This window comes from Seriola lalandi, unplaced genomic scaffold (genome assembly GCF_002814215.2).
Source record: "Seriola lalandi dorsalis isolate HSWRI2012SDOR001 ecotype SW California unplaced genomic scaffold, Sedor1 jcf7180002054476, whole genome shotgun sequence".
Lineage (NCBI taxonomy): Eukaryota > Metazoa > Chordata > Actinopteri > Carangiformes > Carangidae > Seriola > Seriola lalandi.
In genome coordinates this window covers 1,050,146-1,065,225 of record NW_019525029.1, presented here as the reverse complement: position 1 = coordinate 1,065,225, position 15,080 = coordinate 1,050,146, and the positions used below count along the sequence as shown (strand labels likewise).

Below are 15,080 nucleotides of genomic sequence, written 5' to 3'. Positions count from 1 at the left end.
ATTTGGTCCGTGTGGAATGGCAAGGGGAGCCATACCACCCTCAGCTATGCACACACAGTTTACCCAGAAGCTCTATGTGGTCACACACTGTGTCCTGAATGCTGGGCAGTTCCCATTATTAGCCACTGGATTTTTACCACATGTTAATTTCTCCAAATATTTCCACAGATTGCTAATTTCCTGGTTGTTTGGTATCACACAGTTAAAGTTTTACAATTACATCAAGAACCATAAACACACTATCACAAAGATGGCATGCGATAACAAATGACAAAAAGAAAAACCTCTTGGTACAGATATTTTTTAGTTTATGAATGTATAGTAAACAAATGTTGTCAGAAAAAGGATCTTAAGACAGACTTCTAGGAATGGGCTTCTAGGAATATAAAAGGAGGGTGGGTCAGTCAGTGTCACAATACAAGCAATCAAAAATAGCAACGAATAGGAGTGGTAGACATGGTAACATATCATATCCTCAAACTAAAACATGTTTGGCCACAAGAAAAAAAAAACGACGGTCAACCGAAACAAAAACACAAATGTCCTGAAAAGTTTTTTCATGAATACACCAAAACTTCAAGAACAATGACAAACGGAACATATGTATTTGTATTGAGTCCTACTTGAACTCTGTTCCATTGATTTCAACATATGTTTTTAGTGCTTCTCTACTTCCATCCCCGTGTTGCAGTCCTAGAAGGACACATTACACAACATCTCATGATCAATTAATGACTGTAGGATAAATGGATAATACACATTTATGAGATTATCTCGCCCCATCAATCAGATGCTGTTCAATCCCAAGAGAGTGCATCACATCGTCGGTGGGTCATTTGAGAATTCAGCTGCTAAGAAGTCAGTATTGTCCAGAACAATGAAAGTGAAGACCATGATCTAATCAGAGATAAACAGAAGATTGATAGTGAGGTCAGGATTGTTTGGGTGGATGTATGATGGTGGGGTGAAGATTCGGCTCATCATGGTTCTGCTGATGGAGAGTGAGAAGAAGAAGCTGCTGACTTAGAGGACGGGTGGTGTTGTGTTGAATGACCTGCTGTGTTTTATTCAGCTGTATTGGTTGAAGGTGGTGAATCTGGTGGTGACTGCTGTCAGCTGTTTTGTTTTGGCTATGTCTTAATCTGGGATGGAAGTTCAGTTTGGTGTTCAGTGGCATCAAGCTGATTGAGTTCCCTGTCTGTGTTTGACAGCTTGGGACCTGGATCCTGTATTTCTCGCCTGCTGGGCTCCCTGTTGGGTGAGCCAGAGTCTGGAGAGGTGCACTCTGGTTTCTGTTGACCAGGTGAGTCCTCTGACATTGTTAGCACTTTGACTTGTGTAGATATGGTGTGAACTGTTCTTGTCTCTTTTGATTGTTGCTGTGGTGTTTTGTCCTCATCTTGCCCTCCACTTATGTTCATCTCAGTTTGTCTCTCATCAGTTCTGCTGAGCTCTTTTTGTGTGATTTTTCCCTCGCTGCTGGTGTGTCCTGGTGTTTTGTCTGCCATTGTTTCTGCTGCATTGGTCTGAGCTGGACTCTGAACTTGCTCTGCTTCTGCTCCAGTGTCTGCTGTGTTTCTCCGTGTTTTGTCTGTGAGCGTCCTCTGCCTGCACTTTGAAGCCATAGCCTTCACCCAGGGGTGCAGCAGGGTCTGCTGTGCTGTCAGCCTCACTGTGGGATCTGGCTGAAGCAGAGCTCTGACAAGGTCTCTGGCTTCTGCACACAATCACGCACACACACACACGCACACACACACACGCACACATACACACACACACACACACACACAAACGCACATACACATGGAATAGCATACAAAATGGATTGTGTATTTATGTGTGAATGTTTTTATGTATAGGCCTTTGTGCCAGCATATATTAACGTTCTGTGCTTCTCACCCTCTGCGATGGTGTCCCAGTAGGGGGACAGGAAGTGGAGATGTCCCTGTTTTATTAGCTGGAACAACTCTTCCTGGTCCCGATCCCGACTGCGAAATGGGGGGAAGCCACACAGCAGGATGTAGAGAATAACACCCAGAGCCCATATGTCCACTGCTACACCATAACCTGTTGCGCAGATCAGAAACAATTGTTTTCAGAATAAAAAAATAATCTGAAAATTCAGATACAAAAGAGACAAAAGAATCATAGGAGGAGTGTTTGAATAAGAAAAACACCCATATTTTGTGACAAGAAGACATTTAAAAGTAAAAGGGAAAGTAAGTGGTGTTTGATACTGCAGCAAACACCACTGACCTGTCTCACAGAGAATCTCTGGGGCTACATATGTGGGTGTCCCACATATGGTGAAGACTGGTTCAGTCACAACCATGGCAAGACCAAAGTCTCCCAGCTTCAGCCTACAGATGTCAGCTGCCACGCGCTCTATCTGAGAGAGGACACACAAAACAAGGTACAGACAGAAACAGAGTCAGGCATGGAGGAAAATTCAAACAACTCCAACTGAACCCACATAGTTTTGAAACAGATAGAAAGAAAAACTTATGTTACTGCTATTTTCATTTGGATATTGCAAAACACTGAGTTTATATCAACAACCAATAATTGTAGGCATTTTGTTAAAGTAAGAGAGTGTGGGAAACTTGAGGCTGAATACACAGACTGCTGTCACTTGAAAATGGTTAGTATGTTAGTTAATTAGTTTATTCCATATATAGCATGATTCTGACAAAATCAATAACACTACTAAACATCATAGTCATGTTCCAACATTTTCATGGAAATATACCACATAACTAAGACTTTCTTGTCTGTACTCTGTATAATTAGTGATTGAGACAATGTGAGTTATGATCAAATTTTATTCACATCTTGTGAGTGTGAAGACACAATACCAGTGTTGAAGAGTAGTGAATTACATGTAAGTAAACTAGTAGTTTAACTACAATTTGCAGTAACTTGGTGGTACTTAAACTCCATACATATGTGCATAGTGATTCAAGTAGTAGTAGTAAAAAAAAATATTTTTTTGTGTAGTTAACAACTGAAATTATGACCCCTTTAACCAGTCCTGCCCCCTTTTCTCTTATCCGGACCACTGTGAAGGCATACCTGGGCAATGCATGTGTAACCAATCATCATGCTTCAAAAATATTAAAGCCACAATGTTAAGAATTCTAGATATTGCTCTTTGGCTCCCCCTAGTGATAATATAAAAAAGAGACACCATGGCAGACAGCAAATCATGCCAGTACCATTGATCCAACCAGGAGACACTGGGATAAATTTTTGAAAGCAACATATTTTCACTGGAATTATCACATTTTTTATTCACTACTCCACTCTCACTAACCCTGATACCTACCAGTAGGTTTTCTGGTTTGAGGTCTCGGTGGACGATGCTCTTGCAGTGGATGTAATTTAGTGCTTCACTCATGTCTGACACCATCAGTCCTGCCTCTGCCTCTGAAAACTTCCCTCTCTCACTGATGGCCTCAAACAGATCCCCCCCGGTCACCAGCTCCATCACCAGGTAGGAGTGAAGGTGTGTGTGGTGGTACGCAACCAGCCGCACTATGCGAGGGTGACACAGGCTACCCAGAAGGCTCAGCTCATTCTGCATCATGTGCTCTCGACCAATCAGTTTAGAGCGTTCGACTATCTTTATGGCAAGGGTTTGCCCATTGTCACGACGACGGCACTCTCGCACCACCGCAAAGTTCCCATCTCCAACCACACGGCCTATTTCATAGCAACGCTCAATATCTGACAGGGTGACATCACTGCCATCTGAAGGAAGGTCAAAGGTTGTCCTCTGCAGTACGTCTTTTTGTGCTGGACCCACGTCTGGAAGTGGCTTTAAAAGTTGTAACTGTGCAAGACTCTTCTCTTTATTCCTGCTGACTGGTTGAGGAGGTAGAGGGCTGACAGGAACATCTGGCTTTCTCATCTCTTGTTCTGTATGAGGACTACCTTTTTGTTTTCTTGACACAGGAGGAAGTGGGACCCTCCCTGATAGTTGATTGATCCGTTCTGGACCCTGATGCTTAGCTCTTATTGCTAAGCAGTTTTCACACAGTGTAGGGGAGGGTATTTCTACTTCCGTAAGACCCTCCTCATGTTTAAATGGGCCAATGATAGAAGGCTGTCTCTCTCTGACCCCACCCTTCACATATAATCTCTGCAGGTGGTTAGGAAGGTGAGCTGGTTTTCTGCAGCTCTTTTTATGAGACTTCTGAACACCTGAGTTATAATTTTCAGGCTGCTGTGTGTCTACATGGTAAGGTGACTGTGTATTAGTATGATTTTGTGTATGTGTGTCTAGGTGAGTCTCTTGGTTAGTCTCACTGCTATCTGCCCCCTCACTGTATCCACTGTCGGCCTTAGCAGCTTTATCTGGTGCTGGACTAAGTCTTTTCTCCCAGACTCGCAGTGCGTCAGTGCGGTAATGGGAATGGTCTGGAAACAGCTCCTCCAGAGCCTCCTGCACGCTGCTCAGATCTGGACGAGCCTTACCCAGCGCCAGGAAGGCTACCTCACCTCGGAAGAAGTCACATACACTTTTCACCTATGGAAATAAAATGAGAAAAAAATGACATTTAAGACAGGTCTGAGAATCAGATCCGGACAAGACAATGTCATAAGGTCCCTGACATGTTAAGAATCAACTTCTCTATCCAGTTCACAAATAAATGTTTTGATTATTACCCTTTTGATTTTTCCTCAGTCTTTTATTTTATTATAATTCAATTTTTTAGTAAGAAAGCATAGAAACAGCAAAAAATCTCTTTTTATGTATTCCAAAAGAAAAGTTGACCTGGAGCACACAAAAGAAGAAAGATTGACAAAAATGTTAAGAACAGATTTTAGAAAGCCGTTGTTCCAGGAGTGCAATCTGAAACGGCATTATACTTCTGACCATGCAGGGCAGTATGAAAGCAGAAACAGGAAAGGAAGGGATGAGTTGCGCGGCCTAAGAGTGGATATAGTTGACATTTATTGTAACTGTAGTAAAGATTCCTATTTTCTTTTATTTTGACACTACATTTCTCTTTCCTTTACCTAACTTCCTTTTTTCTCCTTTCCTCAGCACTGATTGGCTCTTTTCACCCTTTGTTAACTCCTCATTTACTTGATTGAGTTCACCTGTTCACTCCATATTTAAACCCTGCTCACCCTTTCACTCACTCTTTTTCCTGATCATCACGTGGGGTGGCAGTGCTGGTAAGCACATTTTCTTTCTCTTTCGTTTTATCCTATGTACACGAATAGTTGAACTGAGTATTATTTATCCTTATTCCCTCAAGATGGACATTTGATTAGTTTTGACTTGACCTCTGAATTTTGTATTTGTTTCTTTCAGATGAAAACCCATGTTGAAGTGCAACTTTTTTGTTTAGAAAAATAACCTTGTGTTGGAAAAGTAAAGTTTAAGGCTGATGCATTCTGACCGATGCCCATGACTGTACACCTCTCAATCTGAACCTCCTCCTTAATGGTAACACTGGAGTTTTTTCTCCCTGCTGAGTGTCCAAATGGTCCCCCTAGGAGTGAACAATCTGACCAGTGGCCCTGAAATAATTTGATTTTGAGAAGCATTGTAGCATTGTTTGACATGACACCTCTTCACAAATCCTCATTAGTATCTGCATATCCCTTTATTTCAGCTTCCTGTGTTGTATGTTTAATTTATCTGCCCCAGTCAATAGATGGGTGTCAACTGGAGATCAGTGCATTAGCTGCATTGAGCCAAGACTGGTTTTGAGGCCCTGTCATGAAGAGGGTCTGTGTGTCCAGCATGGAAAGAACTGCATTCATTGCAGAGGGTGGTTATGAGACCCATCAGAACATTTTAGCCCCGGGGCTCCATTGCAGGTTAATGTGTCTGTGGCTGAGCCTCACCTCTCGTGCGTGGGTCGTGTACAGGCGTGTGATTTTGGCTTTGTGCCAGCGAGGAAACCCCAACGCCTCAGAGATATCCAATAACAGTTGCTCGAAGGACACCACACCCCTGCGGTTCAACAGCACTGTTACCTAGAGACACAAAAATTAGTTAGCGAATTCTTTCCCATTTAAATATTCATATCAGCTGTTGGTAATTTGGTACCATTTTAATTAGGGGACCCATCAGATGGGGTTTATACGTTGTAATTAATGGCTTTATCAAAAAATGAATAAGTTACACATGCTTTAAAAATTGGTCAGAATCTATTATTAGAAATACTGTTGTGTTCTTTGGTTTGTGTTTATCCTTCTCCAGCATGACACTTGATTTGTCTTTTTAGCCCTTTAGTTTATCAGGAAACCCCCTCCCATACTCTGTTACATCACATCTAGAAAAGACCTGCCAGGCATTGAGACCAAAATCCATTTATTGGGGGCCAAGCGGCAAAGCTGCATAGAAACCCACTGTGTACCTTTTCTTCTTCAAACTTCTTCTGCCATGGGAGTTTTGAAAAAATTGGCACACTGATTGGGGACATTCCTGTGATTTGCATTTTCCCTTAATCAATATTCCTGTCTGATTTTTACCAAAATGGACACAGATGTTCTTCAAACCAAACCTGACAAAATGTATCTGTTACCTTTTTTGATTTGCAAAAGTGTTCTTCAGTCAGAACCAATCAAAATTGGCGACAATGGTGCCAATCAAAAAATCATAACACATCTCAGCTAATCTTTAATCAACACCTGAGTTCTTCAACATAAAACTTGCAGAGTGCTTACAAACATGCCTTAGACATAATGGCATGATGTTCTCATGGGAGCTCTGGGCTGCCTGGCCCCCACATTGCTGCTTGCAGCCGTATTTAACAACTTATTTACATTTAAATTATTTTTCACAACCTCTCGAACCAAACGTTGTTCTTATTATGACCTTATTACTTAAAGTTAAATGATTTATTAACCATTTAGTTAAAATTGTAAATACTGAATTCACCTTCCGCAGTGTACTCTGACCACAGGGGCGGACGATGGTGACCAGGTGGGGCCGCTCTGCACTCTCCTCTGCATGACGGGTGTGGAAAAGAGGAAGGTGAGGAGCAGGAGAGGGTAGGAAGTGAGACTTGTGGGCCTGTACCGTAGGGTGGGGGTGAATGGGCCATGGCTGGGGTATCCCACCAGGATGCTTCAAAAAGGGGTTATTAGGAGGAACTGAAGCGGGGAGAGAGGACACGGGTGGAAGAACAAAGACAGAAAGCAAGAACCGGATTATTGAAAGTGTACTTAACACAGATGTCATCACCCCATTGGTGGGTTTGTTGTAGACTTGTACACAAAGCAAAACTCATAAGTAACACAACACCAGTTCCTCATCCTGTGTCAGTGTGTGCGCGCGTCTGTGAAAACAAATCCGGCTGATCAGATTTGAGTGTTTTCCATCACATGGAGTGCAAGAGCCATTTGAGATTCCTCAAGCACTTTGCCCCATCGGCTAAATTATTTAGGCTTCCTTAAGTCATGAAAACCCACACACATATATACACACACCTAAACAAAAGCTTGCTTGACCTGGTTAGGGCTCAGTTGAATCTGCATGATTAATGAAGCATTAGAGACACACAGCATCTTTGACGTTTCACTTTCTGGCACTGAGGGAGATGGAGAGATGTTATCTGTCCAGTCAATGGGGGTTTGTTTTGTTTTCTTTCCAGATGCAGAACAACGGATAGAAAACACAAGACCCTATACCTCTAACATGGGCAAGGGCCCCCTTTTTAACAAGACACCACTGGCCCCCTGAGAGTGAGCAAAAGCACACACATAATCACACACACACAGTCCCACACACAGGTAACAATGAGAGCTCTTGACAGTGGACATAGAAAACCTCCATGTCCTTCAACAGCTAAAGCAGTTGATAAAGAGCCAGTGGTCAGTCAAGGAACACTGAATCAGCCTTTTCTTGGGGGTCCTGTGACCTTTAGGTGTGTGTACGCGCGCGTGCGTGGTAATAATGTCTTGTAATAACGTGTCAAGTAAATCATATTTATAATTTTCACTGCTCAGATGGGGTCACAATCCTTAGAAATATTAATGTTAGCGTGTATCTGGTCTAGTTAATGCATAAGCCTACTATTTACAGAAAAGTTAGTGATTCCAGTTTAAATCCGGATTATTATATGTAACAGAGTCTTGACTATAATACCCAGAAGTTATAAATTATTTTAACAGTAAGTAAAATAAGTTCAATCAGGCCATCACTCACCTGCCATTTTCCATTTAGCATTACGTGCTGCTTCGCATCCATATCGGGCTCTCTGTGAGGGTGTCATATCTTTCCAAAAAAAAACACAACTAGCTGCAAAAACTCAGTGACCCTTATTTTTTTTGTTGACTTTTATTTCTGTATGAGTTGCAGCGGTCATATCCTCGGCTGTTAGCTTCCAGGAGAGGTAACGGGATGCGCTACGAGCTGACCGGACCTGGTGTAGCTACAGTGGTTGCCATGGACACACGTCAAGTTGAAAGGCTGGTGAAAGAGAAATACCGGAAGCTAAGTGATTTCACCATCAAAATAAAAATATTTTGACTAACTTTATATTGAGGTATGGATGTCATATCTACTGACCAACACACTTTCTGAATACACACGTGGTTAACATCTACTCCAGATTTTTATGAACACACCTATATTCATTTACCGACGTACTTTAAGCTAGTAGATAGCGAGCTTTGCTCCGCAATGAGGTTTTATTTTGAAAGAGCTGCCCGGAAGAGTAACATTTTATTTTGTGAGTATTTGACACGTTCTGTGTGTGAGTTTCTGGTGAAAGTTTCCATAGAAGGGAAACGAGGTAAACGACACCTCTGCATTACGGTTGCTGCTCTTACAGAATAAACACCTGTTATAGGTAGGCCTGCCACCAGATACTGTTTGAGTATCTTGAATTTTAAGCATTAAACTTATCTTAAGATTGTCTGAAGGCAGAGGCCAAGGTCCAATTAGTAAGAGAGCACTGTCAACTTATGTCCACTCTCGTTTAGCAAAAACTGACATATGCAAATACATGTTACCTGTTGCACTATGAGACTACACACAAATACACCATGAACAACAGTGGCCTGTTCAGTTAGGGTTTAATGAAAGTTCTGGTGTTGGGTTTTTTTTTTTTTTCAACAGCAAGCTTCTGTCAGTTTGTTGATGCATATCATTTATTATTATAAGATGGTTGGTCATATTTGCTTTGATTTACATGAGTTTTGTACATTGCCTAAAGTAGATTTATGAAATATTGTGCAAAGGTTTTGATGCTATAAAAGGGAAAACTTTCATCAGCCAAATATTTTTGTTGCAGGGCTGGATTTGGCCTACGGCCCACTATTTGCCAACTAGTGGTCTACAGGCTGTTTTAAAGCCCTCTGAGGAGTACCAGGTATGTATAAATACTAAATCAATTTGACCTAATTATATTCAATTATTTCATCATTCATTCATTCATTCACCTTATTTATGAAGTCTAACAAATATAACACTAAGCCTGAAGGAGCAAGGATAATAAAGATAAATTAAAGGGGCCTTGGGATGATAAATGGAAGAGGAAATGAGATAAAGCCCTTTGAGACAAATTTGTGATATTGGGCTTGACTGATCTGACTTGGAAATGTTTTTTTTCTACAACATGACTTTAAGCCAATCTTTGCTTTATTCTTGTAAATTATAGTATATTTTCCCTTCCTCATGACTCTGGAGAAATGTTTCAAACAAATGCAGTACAAAATTCGGTCTTTAGTTCATTTGGATATAACTGGTAGATATATGCAACCAGTGATGAGGAACTGCAATCATTGCCTCATTTTAATTGGTCACAAGCCAAAAAGGTTTGAAAACATTGTTGTTGAAACTTTGTTGAAATAATGAATATGCAATCACATACCATTGTCCATCTCTCACCTCTTTCATTTTCCCTCAGCTTTCTACTTTGATTGTCTAATAATAAAAAATAAAAAAACTACCTAACATTAGTTAAAAATGATTACAAATTCACGACACAGCATATTCATTTTGTATTTGTAGGACGTAAACTCCTCAATTGTTAAAAACAACTAATTCCCAGAAGCAGTACAGATGGCATGACTCCAGTTATGTGTCAAAATGTCAATGGCAGCAACTGCCCTTGTAAGAAACCTTTTCTGGTTAGACTCATGATATAAAAAAGACAAAAGACAAAAAAACCCTTTATTACACATAAACTGGGGGAAAGTTATGGTGAAAAATTACACTGACAAGGATGGGTGGGGGATAGGGGGGCGGACTGCCAGTCTCAGGGGATGTTACCATAGTCTCACTGATGGAATCCAATACTTTGCTACACACAGAAATACACACACTGAAACACACACACACACACACACACACACACACACACACACACACACACACACACACACACACACACAGTGTTGATCTTTTAATACACGACCCCCCCTGGCTCTGTCTCCAAGGATACTGTTAATATTGGATCAGGAAGCAACGACTCCTACTGCGGCTCCATATCCTGGACTCACCACTGTGACTTAACAATGTGTGTTTACTCCAGTGAAAAACATGATGACAGTTGTTAATCCATAATCATTTTTTTTTTCCTTATATTTCCCTTATTTAAAATGTCTTATCTGTTATTTTTAAGCACTTTATAAGTGAATTTTATGCACCTCAGTTACAGAGCAATAGTGGGGGAACTGAGAGTAAACCAGAAGAGAAAGAGATGGGAGTGATATAAAAGAAAGGTGACAATTATGTTGCCTTCCAGCATTGCCTATACCAGAAACTTCAGCAGCTTAGTGTACATTTAATCATTGCTATTAGCACTACATGATATACAAAAAAATCATATTGCAATTATTTTGGCAAATATAACGATTGCTATATGAGATTTCAGTTGGAATGGTTGTTTTTGCATTTCATTTTCACTGGAAAAAAATATAAAAATGATGATGTGACATTTGTTTTGTCTCATACCAAACAAAGATATTCTTTTACGTCTGGAGAATATGATTTGTTGTCTCTGTAGCACTACAACATGACACATTATTATTATGAGTTAGGTTCAATCAAATGAACAACCCAGGATTCTGGGTTAAATGTCAAAAACTGTATGTGTGTGTGGGGTTAATAGTTGTTGACAAATACATAAATAAACACTTCTGCTTAACATTATACTGCACTATAAACCATTAAGAGTTTACACACTGCTCATGAATGCTAAATAGAGGGACTTAAAGTAAAGTGTTACCATTGAGTATTCTTTTATGTGTTATTTTGTGTTTGGTGGTCATTTTGTAATTTGCAGTATTACATTTTCTCAGACATGCATTGCCGGTGGTGGGGATTTTATGGCTGTAATATCTTTCCCACAACTGCTAAATCAATACGGAGCCAGTACCACCCGCAGGCTGATAGTATACTTACAGTGCACTACCAGTGTCTGGCCAGCAGAGGAGGCAAGTGCACCTACATTATGTCACTGCAGCCATAAGGCCAAGCGGTTCCCTGGAAGAGCTGTCCAGCTAGATAAACAGCAATCACATTAATTTTTTCATTACATCATAGTTAGTCTGTATTATTTGAAATCCCTCAGCAGCATGCAGCAGTACGATACCCATTTGATTCTGACAACTTTCTGTGTACCTCATAAATTCCAAAGAGGGTGGGAAGTCTGACAGACTGACTCAGTGCGGTGTCCTTGAATAACTCTATCCCCCTGGGGTTTTTATTCTTCCTCCTTTTCAGCTTGTTGCTAGCTCACCAGAGGATTCATCGAACAAATCAAGGAATGCAATGTAAGGCCCATCTGCAGAGGTAACACACACACACACACACACACACACACACACACACACACACACACACACACACACACACTATGCTGCATTTGTTCAGTGCATGCCAACAACTGCTACTACAAACATATGGTACCATTCTAATAAGGCACTCTTTATCCAAGGGTTAATACGTTGTTATGACTTTATTTATGATTAAAAAAATAATCTACCACCGCTTTATGAATTAGTTATGACTTCAACAACTTTTAGATTGTCAGGTTGTTAAAAAAAAAAAAAAAAATCCCCCAGATTGGTGTTTCTCCTGCTCAAGCATCATGCTTCATCTGTCTTTATAACGAGCTCTTCAGTTCCTCAGGGAGCCTCCCTGCAAAGGACTGTTTGAGCACTCGCCTTGTAGGAAAACACAACTGCGTAATTATCGAGTTACAGCTAACATGCTCTTTATATAAGCTACCTTATTAAAGGGTATATAAATAAAGGTATGAAGGTTTATTATATAAATAAAATAATGTTTAAAAGCTATCATTCATACTGTAATCTGAATCGCGCACAGTCATGATGCTCTTCAAACCTCCACCCCTCCATTCAAGTAATTAACTTAAGTGCAAATGAGTGCAGATAAGTGCAAAGAGCCTGCAGAATGAGTGAATGAACGGACAAACGGGTGTGTGTTAGAGAAGGGTGTGGCAATGTCCAGATGTTTATTTAGCTGCGTTATTCACCCAGTCACACACGGATGCACAGGAAAGGCTGGAAGACGTATCAGCATTCCTGGCTTTGTGGCTTTCTCACTCTCCTTTAGCTGTTCGGGGATTCAACCTTGTTCAGCAGTCAGGCCCATCAGCTTTCTGCTTATGTCAGCTCAGTGTATATTTACACACACACGCGCGCTCACACACACACTTACAGATGCCTGCTTGGCTGAAGTTCTCTGCGTTAATGCCAAACAGTCTGCGCTGGGTTTACCTGGACAGTGTGGGGGCTATAATCAGGTCTTCACTCAACAGCAGTCTAGCCTGAATAATTTGATCTTTTGATTTACACACAGTTCAAAGTTCGAAGCTCAATATAAAGTAAACTGAGATAATTAAATTCTACACTAACAGGATGAAGATAGTGCTCATGTACTCAATCATACAAATGTTACTCATTCATGTGATAAATAGTACTTATTTAGCATTAGAATGCATGGCTTTATCAAGCCTAGCTAAAGCTTTTACCAGACATGTGTTAGAAGTGTTTTTGCCTGAAGCTACTCAGCTTAATGTCAGTTATGTCCACAGTGGCACCCTAGAGCACTATGTCATAGTATTGCATAAGATCAAACACAAACCCACACACATGTTGAAAGATACTTACATAGCAACAGACAGCTTGTGAACATATTGCAGGCCAGGGCTAAATGATTCCCACCTTTCACCTCCTCTCTCTCCCCTTCTCTCTTTTTCCATGTGTCTCCCTCACACCTGTTTATGTCAAATGTTGGACCAACGCACATCCACGGATTCGTTCCACCACACAAACATGTGCCACTTTAGACACAGTAACAGACAAGCGAGAAGGGGAGGCCAATGGAGGACAAGGGCAGTGGGACAGGGTGTGTAACATGGTGTGATGTGATGTAACAGCATTCACTATTGACTTCTTTCTCCCAAGCCCTCCTTCTGCTGTTTCAGTGGTGTGTGTGTGTGGAAACAGGGAACCCACTATACTTGTGGGGTCCGACTATCTAAACCTGTGGGGACCAGCATTTGTGTGTGTGCGTGTGTGTGTGCATATGTGTGATTTGATGTCTGTTTGTTATTACACAACTTTCAGAGACCATCTGACCATCTGCAGATAGGGGAATTTCATCAGACAGCGAGACAGACAGATGATAAGTGGACTTTTGTGTCTGTGAATGAATGCTGCTGTTTTTGTGTGTGTGTGTGTGTGTGTGTGTGTGTGTGTGTGTGTGTGTGTGTGTGTGTGTGTGTGCACGCTCTTGTATCTATCTTGGGGGCTACTGATTTGAATATAGCCCTGCAGTGTGAGGATATTTATGGCAGGTGAGGACACGTTGGCCTGTCCTCATATCGTCAATATGCGTTTTTAGGGATTATGGCCTGAACTCCCTTTTAAAAATAGAATGAGTTTAATAGTTGGACATTTTGGGAAATACATGTATTTTTCTAGATGACATCATTACCACTAAATATGAAGCTCCAGCCGGCAGCCTGTTAGCTTACCTTAACACAAAGACTGGAAAATCACTGCACCCGGCCTATAAGTAGTCCAGCACACAAACCTCTGTAAAACCACAACTTATAATTTTTACACTTTGATTTTTGAGAAATTAAACAAACATGATACAACATTTAATTCATGAGCCGTAGAAGTGCTGGTAGGTGGGTTTTGTTACCTTTGCTCTAGACAGATCCAGGTTTGCTATTTCCCCCTGTGTCCAGCTCGTTTGTTACATATGGGCACCAACACTGTAGTTTTAATTTCCAGCAAGAAACCTGTAAAAACAGTTTAGTTCAGGACTTTGTTACTGTAAAACAAGTAATGCCTTTATGGGTCATATTTCACTCTCCTGGCAACATGTTGGCCCCTTGTTTTGACAATATTCTAAAGTCCATGGTTCTCAAGGAAACAAATAAATAGAAAAGTATGATCTCTCTCTAAGTGTTGTCCTGGCAGATATTCCACGTGTAAATGTGTCAGAAAGATGTAAACTTGTGTCTGGCATGAAAATGTTTAGAACAACATATTTTTGGTTGAATAAACAGTAGCCTATGTATAGGCTTTGCAAAGCAGTCTGACATGAGGGTAACATTCATATTTTTTAGTTAAAAAAAAAAAAAAAAACACAAAACAGCTCTGCAGAATTTCCGCAATGAGTAGTGTGAACAACCTGCTGCTGTGACACAGGTGTACTGCGCTCGCATGCTCCGCGGGAGGTAGATTGTTTCCAACTGTACTGCAGTCTTTTTATACGTCACCCCTGCAGTCACCTGCAGTTCATGCTGTCCATCGAGGCAGCCGGCAGAGTCAGCCAAAATACGTAGATGTCGAACGCACCTCATGGAGGGAAAGTCCGAATACATCTGGTGGACAACTAGGGGAAGACACGTCAGGGGAGATAAACTGTGAATATTTTTCATAAATTTGTCTCATATTACTTTCTCACTTTCCTAACCTGTCAAGTTTTTTTTCCTATGAAGATGCAAATCTTTAAAAGGGGCTCACAAATATATACAGTTTCATTTAAAAAAAAAAAATGAACAGGAGTAAATGGCACATTTATTGGGGACTATTAGCAGCTGTGGGTGAATGCATGTTCGCACAAC

At 40.8% G+C, this 15,080-nt stretch overlaps 1 protein-coding gene across 1 annotated transcript; it reads right to left on the bottom strand.

Moving 5' to 3' along the window:
* Positions 1–299: 299 nt before the first annotated feature.
* Positions 300–8,271, bottom strand: dclk3 (doublecortin-like kinase 3). The gene is given in 7 exon segments (XM_023412138.2): positions 300–1,717; positions 1,900–2,067; positions 2,257–2,389; positions 3,326–4,528; positions 5,863–5,994; positions 6,902–7,116; positions 8,171–8,271. Coding segments are annotated over 7 exon segments (2,571 nt in total). The 5' UTR covers positions 8,238–8,271; the 3' UTR covers positions 300–1,064.
* Positions 8,272–15,080: the final 6,809 nt, after the last annotated feature.